The 26,112-nt window shown below is 36.6% G+C and overlaps 2 protein-coding genes across 2 annotated transcripts; one reads left to right on the top strand and one right to left on the bottom strand.

Annotated features, from left to right (window-relative positions):
- The first annotated feature begins 17,563 nt into the window (after nucleotides 1-17,563).
- Nucleotides 17,564-18,372, top strand: LOC142519450 (uncharacterized). The gene has a single exon (XM_075622479.1). It carries the CDS (start codon nucleotides 17,626-17,628, stop codon nucleotides 18,193-18,195), a length of 570 nt encoding a protein of 189 aa, XP_075478594.1. The 5' UTR covers nucleotides 17,564-17,625; the 3' UTR covers nucleotides 18,196-18,372.
- A 1,427-nt stretch (nucleotides 18,373-19,799) lies between these two features.
- LOC142518903 (cysteine protease RD19A-like) lies at nucleotides 19,800-22,294 on the bottom strand. The gene is made up of 4 exons (XM_075621761.1): nucleotides 21,787-22,294; nucleotides 21,007-21,126; nucleotides 20,599-20,845; nucleotides 19,800-20,239 (listed from the first exon to the last, which is right to left on the bottom strand). The coding sequence occupies exons 1-4, from the start codon at nucleotides 22,282-22,284 to the stop codon at nucleotides 19,971-19,973; spliced, it is 1,134 nt and encodes a 377-aa protein (XP_075477876.1). The 5' UTR covers nucleotides 22,285-22,294; the 3' UTR covers nucleotides 19,800-19,970.
- Nucleotides 22,295-26,112: the final 3,818 nt, after the last annotated feature.

The following is a 26,112-nucleotide window of genomic DNA, read 5'->3' as shown; positions in this document are numbered from 1 at the left end:
GAAGTAGAGCACCAACTTCCGAAGGCGAAATTGATTCAATTCGAGAGGTCACATGGACAACAACCGAGTCGTACTCCATTCCAACGCCACCCAGAATATAGAGAACTTGATCATCATCGGATATATAATGCCCACAAGCAGCAAGTGAATCAACATAGCTTTTCATTTTACCCAGATAATCCTTCATGCTGAGACCACCTTTCTTGAGTGTCTGCAGTTGAAGGCGGTACTGCATCATTCTCGCCTTTGAGCGATTAGCAAATAAAGTGGAAACGCGGATCCAAATTTGAGCAGACGAGGAACACCCAATCATCTGACTTTGAATTCCTTCGATCATGGAGGCCAGGAGGAATGAAAAAAGGAGTTGATCTTGCCTAGACCAAGCGACGTATAGAGGATTAGGTATATCGGTACCATTTTCATCTGGGATGGAGCTGGGTGGGATGATTGACTGAGGATCAATATAGATGTCAAGACCCAAGCCTCGAATTCCAGCCAATACTTGAAGCTGCCAGAGAAGAAAATTCTCATCGGTAAGTTTGGTTGTGTTGATTTGGTTGGAGGGATTTAGGATCATAAGGTTGGGGCTGAGATTGGACATTGTGGCTGAGCTTGATTCTCCAGGAGATCTGGCTTCCGCCATACGTGCTCTGATACCAAGTTAGCAAAAATAAAAGAGACGGTGAAGGAAAGAAAAGCTCAGTAGAATTCTATTCCAATCTCCCTGTTTACAATGAATCAATACAAAAGTATTTATACTTACAATCATTAAGGATAAAAAGGTAAAATAAGAATATAGTTTGTTACATTGTTACAACAGCAAGAAGAAAAATCCAGGGCCTTCTAGATGGTGAGTATGTGATCTACTGCACATGTGAACATGTAGCCTCTTGTGCACTTGAGTTTGATGACTTCACTTAACAATCTGCAAGTTAGAGGCAAAAAAATGATACGACCACCTAAGAATTCATATTTAGACCCTCAACAAACAAAATTTCGGAGACAAAACTTCAACAACTCAAAAATTGGTCAGAAAACTGAGATCAGATGATTTTATCTGCAAAATAATGACAACAGATAATTATGCTAAACAAAAGGTAGAAAAAAACATAATGAATCTATTGTTGTACCGATAACATCTTAGCACTTAATGGTTCTAACTATAGTGCTAAACCTTGTCTATAAAGCCAAGAAAAACAAACTTGATGTTATTTGATATAGAACTTAGGACAGATCAAGCTTCTGCTCAAACTGTTGGTGCATTGTAGAAAATCCAATCAGAAGAGGTTCAGTTCAAGTAGTCCAACAAGACAATTTTTGGTCTCGCATTTCTTATTATGCATAACATTTACATCAGTAGGGCTTGCAAGAAGAAGACGGTCATTCAGAGCTCCAACCAGCACTGTACATAATTACATCGTAAAGAGTCGGGAATAGAGTGAAAAAAATCAAAGTGGTATTCAAATGCAAAACGTTACGCAGACAAAGACAACTAATAAGGACACATGTTTAGGAAAAGCATCAGATCTCATCTGCATTCGGCATACTGATCTAGAGTATGGTCCTCACTTTTCCATACCAACCAAGCACATTAATAAAAGTTGAAGTAGAGAATAGAAGTGCGGGTTTAAGCCACAGGAGAGATCTAAAATCAAACTTTGGAAAGCTGGAACAGTGTTTAGAAAAGATTTGCACGTGTAATTTCATTCTGAGCTAATAGAAAATTACTTAAATGCAAATATAAGTTTTATAAAATTGTATACCAAGATAAAGGAGAGAAAAAGAGGAAGATCAAAGAGAAATTCTATTCATGATTGAAATTTAGGGTTCGATTTCAACAGGTGATACTAGACTAAGTGCAGACTTCGAATTTAATCTAAGCCTGAAATCACAAAGGACCATTAGAAGAGGTCAGGGAGAGTGTCCCGACGTAGCACTCCGACGCTCAAATCAGAGACTGAGTATATAATGAGAGAGCAGCTAAAGGTGCTGCTGAAATTAATGAATGAACTGGGCGCTCAAACCTGATATTTATAGGAACGTACTTAGGCCGGGATGGGCCGGGAGTCCGGGATGGGTCGGGGGTCTGGATTGGGCCTAATCATGGGGTATCGATGACGATGTTTTTACATCAGAAAGCTTATACTCCAGGACTGCCAGCGGAAAAATAAAAAAGAGTAGGTCTCTTGTTAGACGGTCTCACGAATCTTTATCTGTGAGACGGGTCAACCCTATAGATATTCAGCATAAAAAGTAATACTCTTAACATGAAAAGTAATAATTTTGCATTGATGACCCAAATAAGAGATCTGTCTCACAAAATACGACCCATGAGACCGTCTAACACAAGTTTTTGTCAATAAAAAAATAACCCCTACGAAGTTCACACAGAGTCATTTAATTGACTAAAGCCCATTTTCCAGTTGTAATTTTGTACTGAATTCATCAGTTAATCATCCGATTAGAAGGAGGTTTAATAAGAACAATTCTGCTTCTACATGTTTATGACACAGAACTGAAGCAGTATCTTAAGAAACAACATGAAACCGGTCTTCTAATGGTTTGCAACCTTAAAGAAGATGAGACCAGCCATAAGATTACATATTTGCTTTCTTTAGATTAACAGTAGAATCTGAATAACTACCTGAAGTACAGTTTCACGTGCTTTCAATTTAGTGAATTTTCTCCCTCTAGCTTTTGTTGAGATGTTATGTCCATCAGAATTAGAAAGGCTGGTATCCTTGGACGAGTTTAGCCAAGCCGAAGTACAAAGTGCCGAAATAAATTATCAAAATTCGTACTCACCTCAATTTAATCAAAATGTTAAAATAAAAATCGAACTTTGAAAGACACGATGACATACATGACTCCCAGAACTTGTGTTGGGGTCAATTTTATATGTTAATTGCGTCTTAAACAAGATTCTCCAAAAGCAAAAACGATAAATCATCTTATGAGTTGTGGAAAGTTCATGAACCTTCTTACAAGTACATGAAGGTGTGGGGGTATTTGACCAATGTTGAAATATCAAAGCCAAAGCAAGTCAAGATAGGACAAAAAAACTGAACAAAAAAACGATCGATTGCATATTCATCTGATATACACTTGTTACGGATATTTAGGCCACATATATGGGTGGCATATATTTGCATATAGTTGATTTCCTTAGATTAGGCTAGATATATGGGTGGAATATATTTTGATAGGATTTTTCGGCTTTCTAGCATGTATAAATATTGATAACAATGAATGAGAAAAACCAACACAGATTATCTAAAATAACATGGTATCAGAGCCAAATTAAATCCAAATCTTTTCGGCACTATGGCTGCCGCCACTCCTCCACCGCCGCCTGCAAAAATCGACTCCAGCTCGCCATTTTACTTAGGGCCACAAGATTGCCCTGGCGATTTCATTACTCCCATCCGTCTGAAACTCGATAACTTTGATGATTGGTCTCATGCTATTCGCGTTGCTCTTTCCTCTCGGCGCAAATTCGGCTTTCTTAACGGCACAATCACGGATATTGTTCCTCCCTGTACGAATGATGATTGGGTAACGATTCAGTGCATGCTTGTCTCATGGCTCATGAATACGATTGACCCCGAGGTACGTTCTATGCTCTCGAATTACGATAATGCAAAACGCTTATGGGACGATTTGCATGAAAGATTCTCGGTTGTGAATGGTCCACGTATTCACCAGCTTAAGGGCGATATTAATCGTTGTGAGCAAACAAAAGTTATGCATGTTGCTGTTTACTTCAGTAAATTGAACGTTTTATGGGATGAACTTGATAAACATGAGCCTTTGATTTCTTGCAAGTGCGGTAACTGTACGTGTCAGGTCGGTAAGCAACACAGCCAACGGCGTGATGATGACAGGTTGCATCAATTTCTTCTTGGCCTGTGTTCTGATTATTATGCACAATTGCGATCGACTCTCTTGTCACAGGATCCTCTTCCCACGTTGAATCGGGCATTCCAACAAGTCGCTCAAGATGAGCGGGTTCGGGGGATCACACGCATCACCGAAGAGAAACCCGATGCAGTTGGTTTTGCTGTGAAAATGGAGCCTCGATCCAAACCACGCCTCGACAAAACGACGAAGGCAGCCTTGACTTGTTCTCAATGCCACAAATCGGGTCATGATATTACAACCTGCTTCGACATACATGGCACTCCAGATTGGTACTTGGAAAAATATGGTTCTACCCCTCGTGACAGCTTTAAAAGGTTATGGCTTTCTTCAATCCTACTCCGATTACTCCCTCTTTACTTACACTAAAGATCTCGTCCAACTCAATGTCCTTGTGTATGTCGATGATTTAGTGATCTCTGGCAATGATTCCGCTGCGATTACAAGTTTTAAAGCATATTTGAGCAAGTGTTTTTATATGAAGGATCTTGGTGTGCTTAAATATTTTCTTGGCATTGAGGTGGCTAGGAGTTCGTCTGGGTTGTTTTTATGTCAACGCAAATACGCCCTTGATATTATTTCTGAGGTAGGATTATTGGGTTCAAAGCCGGCTTCATTTCCGCTTGAACAAAATCATCAATTGACGCGCATCATGGGGCCATGCCTCTCCGATCCAGAGCCCTATCGTCGGTTGCTTGGACGTCTTATCTATCTGTCTGTTACCCGACCTGACTTGGCTTATTCGGTTCATGTGCTGTCGCAGTTCATGCAGGAACCGAAACAGGCACATTGGGATGCTGCACTACGGGTGGTTCGTTACTTAAAGAAATCACCGGGTCAAGGTATTCTTCTCCGCTCAGACAGTGAGCTATCCTTGACTGGCTGGTGTGACTCAGATTGGGCCGCATGTGCTCTTACTCGGCGTTCTCTTACTGGTTGGTTTGTGTTTTTGGGGCATTCGCCAATTTCCTGGAAAACTAAAAAGCAGCATACTGTCGCTCGCTCGTCAGCCGAGGCCGAGTATCGTTCTATGGCCTCTCTTACTTGTGAACTCAAATGGTTGAAAGGCTTACTTCTGAGTTTGGGTGTTCATCATCCAAAAACGATTCCTCTTTTATGTGATAGTCAGTCTGCTTTGCATATAGCGCATAATCCGGTCTTTCATGAACGCACGAAACATATTGAAGTTGACTGCCATTTCGTGCGTGATGCCATCCAAGAGGGTCTTATTGCTCCGTCTTATGTCCCGACATCTGTTCAACTGGCGGATATATTTACCAAAGCTTTGGGAAAAACTCAGTTTGAACTTCTTCTCGACAAGTTGGGCATTCTGGACTTGCATGCTCCAACTTGAGGGGGGGTGTTACGGATATTTAGGCCACATATATGGGTGGCATATATTTGCATATATTTGATTTCCTTAGATTAGGCTAGATATATGGGTGGCATATATTTTGATAGGATTTTTCGGCTTTCTAGCATGTATAAATATTGATAACAATGAATGAGAAAAACCAACACAGATTATCTAAAATAACAACACTTATAGTAGTGCATATATATTAATAGTGCACAAATATGAAAATTATGAAATAAGTAAAGACATAGGGATTGAATCTAGGAATGTCATGTTCTTTAAAAACATTTTTCCTTGCAAAGAAAAGAAAAGAAAAATTCTAGCAAAAGAAAATTAAAAATGGTGAATTAAAGTTCTGCACGCGATGATTAGCTTACACACAATAAAATGCTAGAACAAATTAAGGTTATGAGGAAGAAGAGGAACATAGTCGAATTAAAATGGTTAGAGTTTTGAAGTCTTTTGATCCAGACTTCCACACCTATACGCTAAAAAATGAACAAAAAAGCTTACAAAATGCCCTGTGTAGCCATAAAGAGCCATACTGGAAAGAAGACATCAATACAGAAATGAACTCCATTGTGCAAAACCATACTTGAGAATTGATGTATCTTCCACCAGGTACCGAAAATTTGGGATGCAAATGGATCCTAAAAAAAATACGAAGTTGATGAAACTGTTGAAAAATATAAGATCTGATTGGTGGCTAAATGCCATGGACCTTCACTTCTTCGACAAAATTTCATAAGTCTAAAGAAGTAATTTTTTTATGTTCTCATTGTAATTGCAATTGCAACATTGCATAACCTTGAGATACACCAAATGGATTTCAGAACAACATTATTAAATGGTGAACTAGAAGAAGATACATATATGAAACAACCCGAATGTTATATTGTTTGGGGTTAAGAAAAGAATGTGTTTCGAATATTTAAGTCACTATATGAGTTTAAGCAAGGACCTAAACATGACATGCAAAATTTAACAAAATAATGTTGTCAAATAATTTTAAAATTAACGAGTGTGACAATTGTGTTTATATTAAGGGCACATGAGACTCTTACATAATAGCATGTTTATATGTTGATGACATGTTTATTACAAGGAGTAATCAAGACGTGATCAAGTCAACAAAGAAAATATTTACAAAACATTTTGATATGAAATACATGGACATAACTCATGTTATACTAGGAATTAAAATATCTAGGACTTCAGAAGCAATAGTTTTATTTCAATCTCATTATATTGAGATAATTTTGAAGAAGTTTAATGCTTATGACTATTCTCTGGAAAAAGACGCTTATGGACTTGAGCGTCCATTTGGGCAATAATAATGGAAAACAAGTGTCTAAGTTGGAATAGTCCAAAATTATTATAAGTCTTATGTACATCACTAATTTACTCGACCGACATCGTCTGTCTGATAAATAAGTTGAGTCGATTCACGAGCAATTCAAGTGAAGTTCATTGGAAGCTTATTTATTTATTTTGAAAAATGCCTTTTGTGTTATAAATAAAATTAACAGTACCATTACCATGTTTTTATTTTATTTTTTATATAAATGTAATAACTATTTATTTTAATTTAATCATCGCCCATCCTATAAGTTTTATATTATTAATCATATCAACGCAATATAATAAATTATAAAGCTCAATATAATATTAAAAAAGCAATTATCAAGCAAAAATTTATACAATTTGACCGGTACAAGTATTGATTTTTCTATAAACATAACCCAATACGTATTTCATTTCGTACATTTTTACATACAAAAATAATAATTTAAAATTTGTAAACTTGAATTGATGGTGTAAATGAATCGTATCGAGTCGAATATTAGTGAAATTTTAATACTCAAATTCGGCTCGAATTAAGTATATTCGAGCTCGAGCTCATTTTTTTAAATTTTTTTTGCTTGAGTTCGTCATGAAAAGAAGTTCGACTTCGAGTTCAAGATCTATAAATCAATTTGCGAGTTATTTGAACTATTATTCAGTTATTCGGATAGTAAAGTTCGATAACGAATGTTCGAAAGTTCGAAATGTCATATATATATTTAATATATAATTATATTATATTGATAAAATATTAGTGTTTGCGATTATTGAATAAAATAACTTTGGCTGGAATTCGAAAAATCCGAACATGTTTGAGTTTGATAAATTCGAATATGATTCAAATACTTATGGAACTGTCTCAAAAAATCTATGAACAAACTCGATTCGATTATATCCCAACGTCGTTGCACGTGATACTAAAAAAAATCTCTTTAAACATACACGATGTCCATGTAAGGGTACCACACTACCGGCTGATGGTGTTATTTTGAGATATTTATAGCTCCACTGTATCAACTTTTAACTTGTATGTAAAACAAATCTATCAAATTTCGCCAATAACCGTTCACTTTTCCAAACTTATAATGTGAGACATTTAGCTCCTAATCGTTATTACAATGCAATCTGATTAGGGTTAACTAATTACAACGGAAAACGAGTTTAAATTTTCTTTACAATGAGCCCAAATCATTTTATTTGAATACTAAAACTAGTATTTAATCTCACGTCATAAACATGCCCACACGTAATCAAAACCAATCATATACAAACAACTCATATCCTCGGGACATGCCCCGGTATATAGATACATATACATATATACTGGGAACAAGACATAAACATAAACATCAGCCCAAACTGTGGCTCCCTCCAGAAGTATCCTCTCCGGTCTCCTGATATCCTGGAGTACCTGCCATTGTCCACACAAAGACAACAACAGCCCCCCTTGGGGGTGAGCAAAGCTCCGTATGGAACAACCAATCATATATACCACAGATATCTAAACAATGATATATGATATGCAATGCATGTATGTCGTGGAGGTATCAGGTCAAATGCTCATCCACTGAGCACATGTCAGAATCAAACGAATCGCTATCAAATCAATGCTCGAGCTGGCACACCGGCCTCAATAAGGGATACTCGTATGATAGCGTCGACAAAGCGCCATCAAATCCCAAATCTCATATCCAATCATCGGGGCCACAAATGTCTATGTTTTTAAGGGTCATATAATAACAAACATAGCATTGTGTTCACAAACCCCAGAATCCAATCAAATCATATCAAGGTATCCAAGGATCATAGCTCAACGTGCATGTCATGTATCGATGTTTACATCAAACGATGTGTGTTAACAAAACATTTATTTTATACATCGATATTCAAATCTCAATGTCATGTATGCCACATAAACTCAACAATTAAGGCATATAGACACATATTCTCAATCCAATCAGTCAAATCAATCCAACATATATCATATAATACAGATATCTGTCGTATGTTACCCGGTCGCAACATACCTCAATTCTTCGTTCCCAGTTGATGTAGCCTGAAGATATCGGTATAATACTTTATCTACATCAATAACATACTCATTCCAATCAATAACATAATCCAAAATCATTAATATGAGTTTCAAATATCATTTGAAACTTCAAAAATTCATATCAAATCCAAATCATATCATAATTCAATTCCGACTTCAAAACTTAGTTTCTTGTCGGTTATTCTACCGCATATATTTATCAGAATTAATAACAACTGACAAATAATTATTCAATCTCAACCCTACGATTAAAATTCCCTAATTATAATAAATTAGGAATAATTCAAAACAACATCACTATAATTTTCTCTACTTCGTTAAAATCATACATTATTCAACGATCTTCAATTTCTGTATGATTTCACAATTTATCGGATTTATTCCAAAAATTGATGGATTTCAAACATCACCAAAACTATAAAATTTATATCTCAAATCGAAGACCTCGTGTCAACGATCCCAGAACTGAAGTCGGTTCGTCAATTGGATAAACCGTTAAATCACAAGACCGAAAAGAAAATCTCAAAATCTTTTATTCCTCTCCTCCCCCTCTCTCGTATTCTGTTGAAAATGGTGAATGCGGTGGAATTGCAATTCCACCGCTTCAACTTTATTTTTTTATTTTTTTTATATATATTATAATATAATATATACTGTTTAAAATTTTAACGTCGGTATACGTCTTTGGACCAGTCAAACGATCCAATTTTTCAAAACTCAAAACATGAAACTTCTATGTCTTTGAGTTTTCTACGTTATATCCAAATCTCAAACCATTTGGACTTCATATGACCAAGATATGTCATATTTTATTCTTAAAAATTAATTCATTATTTTTCAACTTATTTACGAAAATGCCATCAATACTATTTTATTTTCGGGGTCTCACATTTCTCCCCAACTTAAAAGATTTCGTCCTCGAAATCTCAAACATCCCTATATACATAACATTGACAAACATATAATATGTCACCAGTTATAGTACATATCAAAACTAAAATCAGTAAATGGATCATCATACATTGAATACAATGGAACAGGTGGAATAGAATCAAACAAGTGCGGATATGATTATCTCATTTTGCTCTCCAATTCCCACGTCGATTCTTCCGTGCCATGCCGTGTCCATTGTACTCGAACTAAAGGAATCGATTTGTTACGCAATATCTTCTCCTTTCGATCCATAATGCGAATAGGTTGTTCGACATAGGAAAGAGAAGGATCAAGTTCAACCTCATCAGGGACAAGTACATGTGATGGATCTGGTTCATACTTCCTCAGCATAGAAGCATGAAACACATCGTGAATGGCAGATAGAGCTGGTGGCAATGCCAACCGATACGCAAGATCACCAACTCGATCAAGAATCTCGTATGGCCCAACATAACGAGGAGACAATTTCCCTCACATGCCAAATCGAACAGTGTCTCTAAAGGGAGATATTTTCAAAAACACTCTGTCATCTTTCTGGAATTCCAAGGGTCGTCTTCGTTTATTTGCATAACTTGTTTGACGATACTGAGCAGCTTTCATCCGCTGCCGAATTAACTGAACCTTATCGTTCATTTCCTGTATCATTTCAGGCCCAGTCAATTGTCTCTCACCAATCTCATCCCAGAATAACGGTGATCTATATCGTCTCCCATATAGAGCTTCAAACAGTGTCATACCGATACTCGTCTGAAAGCTATTATTATAAGAAAATTCAACTAATGGTAATGCATCTTGTCATCCCATTCTGAAGTCCATCACAACAGCACACAACATATCCTCTAACGTCTGAATCGTACGCTCGGTCTGGCCATCAGTTTGAGGATGATAAGCAGTACTCATAGCCAAACGCGTACCCATCGCTTCTTGAAAACTACCCCAGAATTTAGAAGCAAATCTGGGATCACGATCAGATACAATTGAGACTGGCACATCATGCAGTCTCACAACATTCTCGATGTATAAACGGGCCATTCTCTTATAAGGATAAGTCCGTTCATACGGAATAAAATACGCAGATTTCGAAAGCCGATCAATAATAACCCAAATAGCATCAAAGCTCTTGGGCAAACGAGGTAAATGAGTCACAAAATCCATAGCAATATATTCCCAATTCCATTTCGGGATTTCAAGACTATAGAGCAATCCTCCCGGTTTCATTCTCTCGGCTTTTACTTGCTGACAGACAAGACATTTAGAAATAAATTCAGCAGTGTCCTTCTTCATACGTTTCCACTAGAATTGAGGTCTCAATGTCAAATATATCTTTCGGCCTCCAGGGTGAATACTGTATTTGCTACAATGTGCTTCTCGAAGAAGGGCAGATTTCAAATCAGAATTATCAGGAACTACCAGCCGACCATTAAGTCGTAAAGAACCATCAGAAGAAATCTGGAATCCAGACTGATGTCCAGTAGATACAAGCTCTTTCGACTTTTGGATCTGAGCATCGCTTCGTTGGGCCTTTTGTATTTTCGATATCAAATTCGGCTCAATTTGCAATGCTGAGACAATGACAGAATTCCAATTCGAGTGAAAAGTCCAACCAGAAGTACAAATATCCTCGTGTACTTTGGCGACACAAACAGAAGTTAGAACACAATCGTGAACTTTCCGACTAAGGGCATCCGCAGTAACATTCACCGATCCAGGGTGATATTGAATCTCACAATCAAAATCCTTCAGGAGATCCATCCACATGCGTTGCCTCATATTCAAATCAGATTGAGAAAAGAGATATTTCAGACTTTTATAGTCCGAATAGATAACAAACTTTTCTCCATACAAGTAATGGCGCCAAATCTTCAAAGCAAACACAATGGCAGTCAATTCGAGATCATGAACCGGATAACGTGTTTCATGAGATTTCAATTGACGAGACGCATAAGCAACCACTTTGCCATGTTGCATCAGAACACAGCCCAAAACTTTACCAGACGCATCTGTACACACCACAAATCCTCCGGTACCTGAGGGAAAAGTAAGTACAGGTGCTTTGGTCAATCTCGTCTTCAATTCAAGAAAACTAGCTTCACATTCATCTGACCAAATGAATCGATGATTCTTCTGTGTCAGTTGAGTAATAGGTTTAGCTATCTTCGAAAACCCTTCAATAAAATGACGATAATATCCAGCTAAACCCATGAAGATACGGATCTCAGGAACATTCGTAGGTCTCGGCCAATTCAATACAGCTTCGACCTTCGCAGGATCAACAGATATGCCATGTCTCGAAATGACGTGGCCCAAAAACACTACTTTGTCCATCCAAAATTCATATTTGGACAATTTAGCATATAAATGACTAGTACGAAGAGTTTGAAGTACCAGTCTCAAATGTTCAGCATGCTCCTTTTTCGATTTCGAATATACAAGAATATCATCAATAAAGACGATAACGAATCGGTCAAGATAATCTCGGAAGACACGATTCATTAAGTCCATAAAAACAGCAGGAGCATTCGTGATATCAAAAGGCATAACCAAGAATTCATAGTGGCCATACCTCGTACGAAAAGCAGTTTTCGACACATCTTCGTCTCGAACTCGTACTTGATGATAACCAGATCGAAGATCAATCTTAGAGTAAACAGAAGTACCCTGAAGCTGATCAAATAAGTCATCAATACGAGGAAGTGGATACTTGTTTTTCACAGTAGCCCGATTCATTTGCCTATAATCGATACACATTCGCATCGTACCATCTTTCTTTCGAACAAATAAAATTGGAGCTCCCCAAGGTGATACACTCGGTCGAATATATCCCTTATCGAGAAGATCCTGTAATTGTTCTTTCAGTTCTTTCAATTCCAGAGGTGCCATGCAATAAGGAGCTTTAAAAATAGGTGCAGTCCCCGGTACACGATCAATACTAAACTCAACTTCTCGATGAGGAGGAAAATCAGGAATCTCATCGGGAAATACATCCGGGAATTTTTTCGCAACAGGAATCTCAAATAAAGAAGGCTCCTTCTTAGAGACATCAATAGCGTAGATAAGATAACCCTCATCTCCGCTAGTCAAAAGTCGAGACATTTCCAAGGAAGATACCAATGGAATTTTGGCTTGGGAACCCTTGCCATAAAAATTCCACTTGGGTCCATCAATCAGTCGAAATCGAACCACTCCATGACAACAATCAACAGTAGCTCGATTTGTCATCAAGATATTCATGCCAACAATACAATCAAAGTCCTGCATTAGGAGGACAATCAAATTCAGAAATACCACATTATCCTCATATATCAATACACAATTATGCACAACCTGCTCAGACAAAATAATCTTTCCTGCTGGCGTGACTATCGATAGTGTATCATACAATGGGGTACACATAATATCATGTGATGCAACAAATGCATGAAATATGAATGAGTGAGATGCTCCTGTATCAAATAAAACACGTGCAGGATAATCGCAAAGCGTGCAAATATATGCAATCACGCCACCAGGAGCTTCTCTCGCCTGATCCTCGGTCATGGCGTACACTCGAACTTGATGAGGAACTTGGGCAGTCTGACCACCAGGTCCTCGATATCGTGGAACATTCGACTGCTGAAAAGAGGGAACAAGAACAGCAGGTCTCATCATACTAGGACCACCTCTAAATCCTGGCTGGGGTTGAGAAGAAGTTGTACCCCTGTTCGGACATACTCGAGAGAAATGACCTTCCTGCCCACACTGATAACAAGTACCAAACATACCTCGACACTGCTCGATAGTATGTTTGCCTCCACAATGGCTACAGTAAGGAGCAATCACAGGACTCTCTCTCTGTGATCCACTCGAACTCGAAGAAGACGAAGAAACAGAACCAATCTTCTTAAACTTCTTACCTTTTGGACGCAATGTAGGCTGCTGAGCTGACACTGGTGGTGGAGGAGTATACTGTGGACCTCCCCGCCTAAGTCCAGCCTCGGCTGCCTTTGCTCGTTCAACTGCCTCTGCGTAGCTGGTAGGCAATCCTGAAATGACAAAAGTATATATAGCAGGATGTAATCCATTCACATACCTGTTATATTTTGCTTTTGCATTTGCAGCTACGTGAGGTACATACTTCAACAGAGTCGAAAACTTCGAAGTATATTCTGCAACAGTCATCGTTCCCTGCTGCAGACTATTGAATTCATTCTCTTGGGCAGTATAATAGGATGGAGGGGAATACTGCTCCAAAAACTGGGCCTTGAAGACATCCCATGTGACTTCAATCCCGGCCTCTTTCAATCCAATCTCAGCGGCTTCCCACCAAGATTTAGCTCGGTCTTTCAATTGATACAAAGCAAGTTTCAGTCTCCGAGCCTTGGAATACTCAACAATGTTAAACAAGTGCTCGATATCCTTTAACCAAGCCTTTGCTCTTTCAGCACTCTCAGTGCCAAAGAAACTCGGTGGTTTCAGATCCTGGAATCGAGCCATTACTACATCCATGGACAATCCTTCAAATTGTCCAATTATCCTCTCAGTACTGCTACTCGCAGTTTCATTTGTGGGATCCATCTACAATCAAAGGATGAGTATCACAAATCAATATCAATTTCACATCATCATCATCTCATATCATCAATCTCATCAGTAACTTACTCAAACTAAATCAAGTAGTAGCAAGTAATACAAATAAATCAAACACATACGCACAATTCATTTGTGCCTATTCACGTGTACACAAGACTCAATCGAGCATTCCCAGCTATGCTCTGATACCACTCTGTGTGGGGCCCTTAGCTCCTAATCGTTATTACAGTGCAATCTGATTGGGGTTAACTAATTACAGCGGAAAACGAGTTTAAATTTTCTTTACAATGAGCCCAAATCATTTTATTTGAATACTAAAACTAGTATTTAATCTCACGTCATAAACATGCCCACACGTAATCAAAACCAATCATATACAAACAACTCATATCCTCGGGACATGCCCCGGTATATAGATACATATACATATATACTGGGAACAAGACATAAACATAAACATCAGCCCAAACTGTGGCTCCCTCCAGAAGTACCCTCTCCGGTCTCCTGATATCCTGGAGTACCTGCCATTGTCCACACAAAGACAACAACAGCCCCCCTTGGGGGTGAGCAAAGCTCCGTATGGAACAACCAATCATATATACCACAGATATCTAAACAATGATATATGATATGCAATGCATGTATGTCGTGGAGGTATCAGGTCAAATGCTCATCCACTGAGCACATGTCAGAATCAAACGAATCGCTATCAAATCAATGCTCGAGCTGGCACACCGGCCTCAATAAGGGATACTCGTATGATAGCGTCGACAAAGCGCCATCAAATCCCAAATCTCATATCCAATCATCGGGGCCACAAATGTCTATGTTTTTAAGGGTCATATAATAACAAACATAGCATTGTGTTCACAAACCCCAGAATCCAATCAAATCATATCAAGGTATCCAAGGATCATAGCTCAACGTGCATGTCATGTATCGATGTTTGCATCAAACGATGTGTGTTAACAAAACATTTATTTTATACATCGATATTCAAATCTCAATGTCATGTATGCCACATAAACTCAACAATTAAGGCATATAGACACATATTCTCAATCCAATCAGTCAAATCAATCCAACATATATCATATAATACAGATATCTGTCGTATGTTACCCGGTCGCAACATACCTCAATTCTTCGTTCCCAGTTGATGTAGCCTGAAGATATCGGTATAATACTTTATCTACATCAATAACATACTCATTCCAATCAATAACATAATCCAAAATCATTAATATGAGTTTCAAATATCATTTGAAACTTCAAAAATTCATATCAAATCCAAATCATATCATAATTCAATTCCGACTTCAAAACTTAGTTTCTTGTCGGTTATTCTACCGCATATATTTATCAGAATTAATAACAACTGACAAATAATTATTCAATCTCAACCCTACGATTAAAATTCCCTAATTATAATAAATTAGGAATAATTCAAAACAACATCACTATAATTTTCTCTACTTCGTTAAAATAATACATTATTCAACGATCTTCAATTTCTGTATGATTTCACAATTTATCGGATTTATTCCAAAAATTGATGGATTTCAAACATCACCAAAACTATAAAATTTATATCTCAAATCGAATACCTCGTGTCAACGATCTCAGAACTGAAGTCGGTTCGTCGATTGGATAAACCGTTAAGTCGCAAGACCGAAAAGAAAATCTCAAAATCTTTTATTCCTCTCCCCCCTCTCTCTCTCGTATTCCGTTGAAAACGGTGAATGCGGTGGAATTGTGGAATTGCCATTCCACCGCTTCAACTTTATTTTTTTATTTTTTTTATATATATTATAATATAATATAATATATATTATTTAAAATTTTAACGCCGGTATACGTCTTTGGACCAGTCAAACGATACAATTTTTCAAAACTCAAAACACGAAACTTCTATGTCTTTGAGTTTTCTACGTTATATCCAAATCTCAAACCATTTGGACTTCATATGACCAAGATATGTCATATTTTATTCTTAAAAATTAATTCATTATTTTTCAACTTATTTACAAAAATACCATCAATACTATTTTATTTTCGAGTTCTCACATATAAACATACCGAACAAGAAGAAATTAAATAGTTCTCCCCCTAAGTTTGTATTAATTTCGAAGATTAGTTTAAGCTGTCGTAAGGATATTATTACACAAACGGTTGATCTAATGACTCATATTTTATAATATTAAAACTATCAATCAACATAAATATTACTCATATTATTAAGATATGAACAATTAGACACACGATTTTAATAATAAATAAAAACTTGTGTGAGACGGTCTCACAGGTCGTATTTGGTGATACATATATCTTATTGAGTCATCCATGAAAAAATATTATTTTTTATGTTAATATTATTATTTTTTATTGTGGATATCGATAAGATTGATCCGTCTTAGAAATTACCGTCTCATAAGATATTTATTATTAATAATAATAGTTAAGCTAATTTCGGTCACGAAGAATTGAAAATAACAAATTGCGTTTTTTATTTCTACAATAATTCAGTCAATCACGACAATATTTTTCTTTCTGAGAGGACAACTTATTGCGCAAGCTACCTTCGCCACGTAAAATGAACCAATAAAATCTCAAGTCCACACGCGTGGCCAATAAGAGATGAATTACTGCCACGTGACTCCGAAAAAGCCAATTTTCATTTGGCTTTTCTTCCGATTTTAAATGGGTAAATCGACAATTTGCAGTTTGCACCATATAAGCTTTTCACTATTCGAATCAAAAGGTAATGTTTTTACTTTTAAATGATAAACACATGGGACCTTTTTATATTATTGACTGATTGAAAAATATTTGAACAAACAAAATTAACCCAACAATCTTATTACATTAAAATATATATACTTGTTTATTTGTACACATATTAAAGAAAATCAATGAAAAATATTACTTTTTATGCTAAGAGTATTACTTTTTATTGTAAATATCAATAAGGTTGACTCGTCTCACATATAAAGGTTCGTGACCGTCTTACAAGAGACCCACTTAAGATTAATAGACACAAGAAAAATGCTACTAATTATAGCAATGGAACTACATATTTGAGACAACAGAAAATTAAAAGAAATCTATATAACTAGCATCGAAAAAGTATATATTTTGTAGAAAAGATATACAAATTTTTGAAATGTGAGATGAGTTTATTATATTAGATATTGAAGCTATATCTTAGGTCAAATTTGGGACATTTGTCTCTCGAACTTCACCAAATTCATATTATTATTTTATAAAAATACCAAAAAAATTAATTTAAATAGTAATTTGTTGGTTTAATGGTGCAAAGTGAAACATAAAGTATTTCAAGGGCTAAACGCGAATTACCATGTAATTTTTTTCCATAAAGCAGCGTGACAGCTGAGGGGAAGGGGGATAACCGAGAAACCGCAACAAGTTCCCACTCCGGAGGAATCGAGAAATGTTGAGTATTTTGAGGAAAACCATGGTTAACAACGGAGGATACAGCTCCACCCACCGGCACGACGCCGTCGAGGACCTTACCGCCTGGGAGCTCGTCACCCCTTCTCTCTCGGACGACGAAGACCTGTACTCCTTCGACAGCGATGACGCCGTCAGCGATTGCGATGACTCCATCGGCGGCGAGAGTGAGGAGGATCGCAAGGGAGAGGAAGACCTGCGTGATGTGTCACATCTGGACGACGTCATCTCCATGCAATCGCTTTCAGTCTCACCTCAGCCCGTGGTGTGTTTTCCTGTTGAAGACGTGATAGGTATTCATGTGTATGATGATGATGATGCTGGTGATGAGGAGGAGGATGGTGGTATGGATGATGACAACGACGACGACGTGGATGACGAGTTGATTCCATGGAAACTGAAGGACAGATTTGGTAAGCAGAGGATAAGGAAGATGGGGAAGCGAGGTGGGCCAAAAGTCAGCAAATCGAAGAGGCTGCCACATTACCACAACAGGCCTGGATGTTTGTATGGAAAGCATGGCCTCGGTGTGCAGCACTACTACATTTAATTGGGGGGAAAATCTGTATGTTAGATTTGGATTAGTGCTGATTGTGATTGGATATTGCTACTGCTTAATCTGTTTCCTCTATTAGTGGCTGACGTGCTTGTGTATGTGAATATGGATATTTGACAATCTAATTCAGTGAAGATTTATAATTCAGTTATCTTCGACTTTTAAGGTCTGTAGATATGTTGTTAAGCAATAAATTTCATCATTCTTATGATTGGATTCAAAATGGATACGTTTTTACAAAGTTTTTTATTCAGAGTTCTTGGTACATCAAGTTGTTTGCTTTTTTGTTTGGGTTGTTGAATGTGTGGATATGTTGTGAATGGAGATATCTGATTCTTGATGTGAATCGACATGGCTATTTGGATCTTGACATGCCTTGGTTTTGATGCTGACTGTATACTAAGATCTCAGACAGGTTCTTTTTAATAAACTTTGAGAATCGGTTTCTCTAGGCAATGATTTTTGAATCACTAATAAATTTGAGAAACTTTTGCATCTAAAATGTTTATCTTTTGGATTTTGTATCTCCTCTGATTTATGGGCTGATGATTTTCGTGTTATTTTTTTTGGGGATTTAATGTCGAATACCTTGGCGACTCGTGGAAGTTCTATCTATCGATTTGCTTGATGCTTGGGCTATCATAGAATTATTTCAGGTTGTACATTTCCTAGCTAATTACAGATCAGAAGCCATCTTTAATTTTCCATTTAGTTGATTATATATAGGTTTAAAATGTGTAAAGATCACCCATCTGATTTAAAATCAAATATTGGATGCCTCTTCTTCATACTCGGTTGAACAGGTATAGATAGAAGTTTTGTGCATGTAGATAATTAGGGTATAGGTATCCACAGCCAAAGTTTATTTTATGATTATGATGCCCTGAGATCTCCACCCCCTCTCCGGTAATTGTATTCCTGGGGAAAACGTCGGTTTATTAAGGTGGAATCTTCACTTATCGGCAGAGAGAGAGTCATTTTCAGTCGATGGTGGAGGGGTGTGGCTTGATGAAGACTCCTCCAAATCAAAAGTGAAGGATAAGACATGAGTTAATCTTGAGAAATGCCTCAGGTAGAGAAGAAACTTGGCAACCATTGATCGTGTGGACAACAACTGCCAAAAATTTATAGTTCTTTTATGCCTTTTCCCTTCGAGGGGGGCTTCAAATTTATTGGTGAAGTCAAGGAGCATATACATTTTGTGCATGGATCAGCTCGTTGCTTATTGTCGGCATCATCATCTTCGTGTGATTGTTGGAGTTTATTGGCTAGAGTTCCAGCCAATAAATCGTTTGGCCTAATTTTCATACATAAATGATGTAAGTTACCCATGGAGTTCTTCATTGGACCTGGCATAGACCAATTCCGCAATGCATATGTGTTATAATTAAATTGTTTGGTCTAATTATTATGACCTGAGTAGTTAGTTATTGCCACTCAATATGTTAAAATAAAAATCATACTATAAATGTAAATTCAAAATATATTGTATGAAGAAACTAAATAAGATCTTACTGGAGAAATAGTACAGATTACAAATCGATCTTCTTCTTCTTCTTCTTCTGTTTTTTTTAGGAGAGCAAAGATTAACATCTTGATTCAACAAGCAAACAAACATTGCATAAACATTGTAATTTCTCTGTAAATCGACTTCTTACAAATTTGTTCTTCCAATAATATAATCCAATACAAGCTCACCTCTATTTACAGGGTTGGTGTGAGACAATAGAGTAAATTAACTACAATAGATATGCTGCTAGTGTGAGTTACTAGTACTTAACAGCAGCAACACTTGAGACCATTGAATCCACCCCACAAATATTGCGGCCACGACAGATTTTATAATACCCATTCTCACCCCAATTTTCTCCCCAAGAATTCTTGATGATCCAATATTGTTTTTCCTTCATTCGAATGGGGGCATAGCCAGATTGACCATAACCAACCAATAGAACACCATGATCCAATTGCTTTGAACATATGTATGGGCATGAAACTCCCCTCATGTATGTTTGCATGTATACCGCATTGATAGCCACTGCATTAAGAGAACAAGGAGCAGTTGATGCCACATAATCCTATTTGAAATTCAATTCTATGGAGCCCATATATAGTAAAATCAGGCGATATTTTGATGAGATGGTTGGCTGAATGTTTGTCGAAATACTAAGTACTGAAATTGGAATTAGGGAACTCATTTAAATGGCTAGTTGGTTTTTAATCTCCTGCTAGATGTATAGCAATCTTGAATTTTTTTTCTTCAAACAAAAATTTACCATTCTTGATTTTACATGCCCCCGGTTCGATTCAAATTCAAAATCTAAGCCTTGGAATCATGACTGGATTTCATATTGCGACTTGAACCTGAAAAGGATGTAAAGGAGGGCAGATACATACCAGCGAGAGGACCATGTTTGACAAGATTGGCTGCGATTTGGTCTTCATCAAGGGACACTACACTAAAGTTAGCGACCTTTGCGGCAATCTGAGTCTTGTCAAATTTACATGCTCCACGGTCCGTGCCGGTGTACGGGTAGTCTTTTTCACGCATGAGTCCACCAGCTTTAAGAGTGTATTCAAAAGCGCTATTCATCAATCCACCATTGCAGCCTGAATCACATGAATCCTTTTCTTCGGGATCGCACTAAAGAAAGTACACAACATGGAGTCTTTGAAGGTCAGATACATATATTTCCTTGAGTATCAAAGAAAGTTGATTTTTTTTTTTTAAATTTGAAAAGGGGAAGATTGTTCGTTTTTGTTGCTCTGCCTTTGGAGATACGGGTAAAATTGAAGTATACAAACCTCATGGTCGCAATCCACAAGCTGTTGCTCACTGAGGCTCTCGAGTTTTCCAGTTGCAAGAAAATTGGCACCTTCTATTGCTCCGGTTGTGCTAAAAGACCAGCACGATCCACAAGAACCCTGTCCAATCAATCACGCAGCAGTTACAAAATTAAGATAAATTCGAAACAATGTCTTTAAATCAATAACCCTTGTCCAAACAAACTCGGCCACTGAACTAATTTGTTGATGTCTTTGGAACAATCGAGCATGTGAAAAAAGCAAAAAAAAAAAAAAAAAGCAGAGTTTCCGCCTCGATCAAATTGTTCTAAAAAATACAACAGTTCGACAGATCAGTCATTTCTATATATTAGGTCGCACCTGTTAGAATATTCCCCATCGTTGTAAAAACAAAATATCAAACAGAAAATGGAGCCAGTGGCTTCTTCTTCTTACTCTTGATTATCTATTGTAGAGAAAACAGCTGAAGAAATTTAGCCGGTTTAAAATAATAATAAGACGATGCATGTGATCCTGCAAAACAGTCAATTACTTAAGTTTTACGTTACGCTTAAACCAGCCAATTATATGATGAATCGAGTCGTTCATTGAATCAATGTGCCCTGGTTTGATACTTTGCATATTGCAAAAACTAAATCGCACCGCTCCGATGATAATTAGGTCTGTTGTCGGATATGAAACGAGTAACTATTGAGTCGAATCGACTATAAATCAAACAGAATAAATGTAAAAATTATTCATATAAAAACTTTGAAAAAAAGAAAGTAAATCTACACGCACCTGATTCTTCACCGGCGAAACAGCACCATGATCTCGCCAATCCAAGTCCGTCGGCAGATCATTCGTCGGTAAAATCTCCGCCTTGTGAGCATCAGAAGGTAATCGTAACCTCCTGTTCACACCAAGAAGCTGGCTGCGGAACTCACGCGACGTGAGATCAGAAAATTGCGTGACGCCATGAACGGCGGAAGGATCCAGCTTCTGATGTCTCCTGGCTCGGTGCAGATTAGCCCTGAAAACCGAGAACCTGTAATCGTGCTCCTCCTGCGTACGATACGCTTTGTTAAACCTCCTCTTGAAGATCGCAAAGTGATGATCGGCATTCAGCAAGGAGTTTTCGTCCAATACGCCATCCTCTCCGCCGTCCACCACCTGACGGATCAAGAGATCTTCGGCCGCTCCGACGCCATCAGTGATGCCATATTCAGCAAGGGCGGACCGAAACGACGTCGCCATGAGGAGGAAGGAGAGGAAGAAGGAAGCAAAATTTCCAGCCATAGCGCTTTAAGAGTTTGTTTCTTTACCATTTGTATATGGCATATTTATAGGGAGGGAAAGGCTAAGTGGGGGGTTAAATAGGACACGTGTCGGAATATTATTGGTTCGTGGAATGGTGGTTGTAACTTTACTTCTTTAGTTGGTTAAAGTAAACAAATTTAAATAATTAGGTCATGCGAGTGATGACATTTTCTATGGATAATGTCGGACTTTTGAATTAGTTTCATGAATTATTACTATTTTTTAATTTAATGACGTAAATGTAAAAGAATATAATAATAATACGACAAAAATTTGTGTGAGACGGTCTCAGGGGTCGTATTTTGTGAGACATATATCTTATTTGGGTCATCCATGAAAAAGTATTACTTTTTATGCTAAGAGTATTACTTTTTATTGTGAATATCGGTAGGATTGACCCGTCTTACAGATAAAAATTCGTGAGATCGTCTTACAAGATACATACTCTAATCATAGATGTAAAACATTATTATCGTAAAAAAAAAGTTTGAGAATCACGATTTATCCCATTGTATATTTCCTACTTGAAGATATTATTAATATTATAATAGCGAACGCAACATACGCGATACATGTGTATTTTGAAATGGCTTCCACCAAAAATCCTAAGATCTTACTTGAATTTCTTCCAACAATTTTTCCAAGATTGGTTCAAAGGATTGAGATGATGCCGTTTCTTAGCTTCCAAAGAAGTATAATGGAAGTGAGCAAAGGACGGATTTCAACACATATTTTTCATCTAACATTTGACTCGAGTTGATCTACAAAAGATTAGAGTTATAAATAAATATGTTATACATATATATTATTTTATCATACATCATTAATAAACCTATTACATATTAGTCAAATGGTATCTAACATGTTCTCTAGAGTTATATCAAGTCATTCGAGTATGCTAAATAGGAGAAAATCAAAATAATATTCACAATTATAAATGAAATTCGACTAAAAATTCGAATAGTTTCGTGTTCAATTCATCCTTTCTATTCGATCTCGAAATAATTCAAATGTAAGGAAAGGAGAGGGGCAAGATCACTAGGTTGATAGTGAAATATGCCAGGAAAGATTTAGGGGCCATAGTCTTTCCAGACTACTTAATTTCAAATTAGCATCAAATTTCGCATGAGCGACGAGCGATAATGAAAAATTTTATATGGAATATATTTATTTTATTGGAGTAGACATCCATTCATTTGCAATGAAAAATGAAGACAGAATAATTCAACATGTTTACTATGTAACACAAATTTAGAGAAAATTGCATTTTTAGTTATGTATATTTGCTTATTTGCTCCTCTGTGATAGTGAATTTCAGTCTATATCTTCTGATTTTTGAATATTTTAATTATTATTTTTTTATCAAGATTGCTGATCATACATTACACACATAAACATCACATCAGAGCTGTAATAAAAAACTGAGAATTGAAAGTTTATTGTATAATAGTTGTTTAAACATTTTCTTGATATTTTTAAAGATAAAACCTTTTTTATATAATAATTTTTCAAACACATTTATTATTAAAACAACTTATAAAACATTTTGTAAAAATATTTTATAAGTCCTAGTTCAACAGAGCCTACGTGTACAAAACAAAAAAAAAAATATCAAACCGCTATAATCAAACAAGAAAAAGTATCAAACCGGTAAATATAGTTTCAAGAATAAAATTTTCCGGATGGAACTTCCAATTTGACTTTGGCCCATAAAGTTAGGAGTCACTTTGGCTTTGTGCCGGGGAATTGAGGGATATAATTGTGGGTAATAAAAATATATGTATTTGTTAGGTTGCATTTGGACTAAAATAAATTCACATTTGAGGGAGAGAGTCGAAAAATGAATTTGAAGGCTTCAATGGTCATTGGATTTGATTAAAAAAAAATTTGTTGGAATATTTCGTGTTCGCAATCTTGATTTTAATGTTAACAAAACTTGTTATTTTATTTCTAACGAATTTACCTAAGTGCGTAGGAAGCTACCGAATCAAAACTGAAGTTATCGAGACGTAAACTGAAAGTACCAACTGATTGTCCACACTGAACCAGCCCAAATGATATATCAAAGAACAATTAAACTGATTGTTCAGCTGATAAGTGGTTTAGCAAAAGACCTTCAGAAGCCCGGCCAGCTGATGAAGAGTTCAACTAATGAAGATCTCAGCTGACCAGTTCAACTGAATCAGTGAAATCAGTTTAGCTGACGAGCCAACTGATTTCACCATACTGGTTCAAGACCAATTCAGATCATCAGTTAGGAGCCGACCAGTTTGCAGAACACGACAAGATTATATAAGTGAAATCCAGTTGTGCGCATTAAGAAAAGCAAATGGCCGATCAAAGGACAATAATGAACGTTGCAACAGAGCTTAAAGTCGAGATGTTCCAGAATGACTGTCAGAAAAGACAAGACACAAATTTCGAGAAACATATTCAAACTACAACGAACACATTTGATGAGTTTTGATGTACTCTAACATTGCCTCTATAAATACAAGATCAAGACCATCAACAATTAAGAGTGTGAAGAAAGGGTGTGGAAAAACAAGTGTGCATATCAGCTTACAAGGAGCAACCAGCGCAGATTTGAGGGAACAGTTCAACGTGTTATCAGCTTAGATTAGAAAAGCAATTCCCTCAGTATGTGAGAACAATTTTGTATTGTATTCATATATCAGTTCTCACACACGCATACACCATCACTCACGTATACACAGAGAATAGAGCGTATTGAAAAGCTGAATGAGTCTTGCACAAAGATATTAAACTTGTGTATGTAGTATTTAACACATAGACTTTAAACAAGTTTTGGCTCGAAGGTGTTGCCTTCAGTCTTGACTAGGAGTTCAGTTTAGGCAGTGGCGTAAGTCCTAAGCTAAGTGGGTTTGTATAAGGTGTTGTATAAATCAAAGTCTTTTAGTGGAACTTATCCAATGTGGTAGAACGAGTGACGTAAAAGCAGTTGAAGTCTCCAAATATGCATAAACATATCTTGTGTATTTAACTGTTTAACTATTATTTTAAACTGATTTCATCAATTCGAGCTGATATCAGTTCAGTTCTCACCATAACTGAACTGATAAGCAAGAACTGATCCCCCATATTTCAGTTAATCAGTTTACGCAAGCTAAAAGCTTTAAACTGATCAGTTTTCTTAATGAATGATTACTTCGAGTATTTTTCACTTGGTTTAAAACCAAACTCGATTAATTTATCGGTCTTTACATTCTTAGAACACGAGCTATTGCAGCTCATTGAGAATATTGTGTTTGAAGCATCCTCGTAGGTGCCTATAACCGATCCCATCAAAACTCAAGATTGAGATTTACATATTAAAATCAATATTTTTTTCCATATATTTTGAATTGATTTGTGGTAGTGATGAAAATTTTCCATCTAAATAGAAACTCGATTTTTTTTTTTAGATGAAAATTTTCCATCTAAATAGAAACTCGATTTTTTTTAAAAAAAAAAAATGGAACATCTACATATAAAATCCGGTTTAATGTATAGAATCAAGTCATGGTAAACAAATTACAATAAAATTCTCTCATAAACAAGAGTAATGAGATGCTACAATTCATGTATTTCATCGATCATATTTAATTTTTGAGTAGGTATCTTGGAGAGAATCATATAGATTTGTATTCATGAAACGAGTCAGTCTGCTCATATTTACAATAAAAGTAATATTTTTGACATAAAAAGTAGCATTTTTTTATTGGTAACCAAATAGAACATCCATATCACAAAATTAATGAGATCGTCTCACAAGACTTTTTTTTGTTAATTTTTTTTAGCTTTATT

The sequence above is a fragment of the Primulina tabacum genome, chromosome 11 (genome assembly GCF_025594145.1).
Source record: "Primulina tabacum isolate GXHZ01 chromosome 11, ASM2559414v2, whole genome shotgun sequence".
Classification (NCBI taxonomy): domain Eukaryota; kingdom Viridiplantae; phylum Streptophyta; class Magnoliopsida; order Lamiales; family Gesneriaceae; genus Primulina; species Primulina tabacum.
Note: the sequence above shows the minus strand (reverse complement) of the source record. Positions and strands in the feature narration are given on the sequence as shown.

What these genes read in the sequence shown, in the direction of transcription:
- LOC142519450 (XM_075622479.1), top strand. Translation starts at nt 17,626, where the DNA reads ATGTTGAGTATTTTGAGGAAAACCATGGTTAACAACGGAGGATACAGC.
- LOC142518903 (XM_075621761.1), bottom strand. Translation starts at nt 22,284, where the DNA reads ATGGCTGGAAATTTTGCTTCCTTCTTCCTCTCCTTCCTCCTCATGGCG. An exon ending in TTTCGCCGGTGAAGAATCAG is followed by an intron (nt 21,127 to 21,786) that starts GTGCGTGTAGAT and finishes TTGATTGGACAG; the next exon opens with GGTTCTTGTGGATCGTGCTG. An exon ending in CAAACATGGTCCTCTCGCTG is followed by an intron (nt 20,240 to 20,598) that starts GTATGTATCTGC and finishes CTCTTAATGCAG; the next exon opens with TGGCTATCAATGCGGTATAC.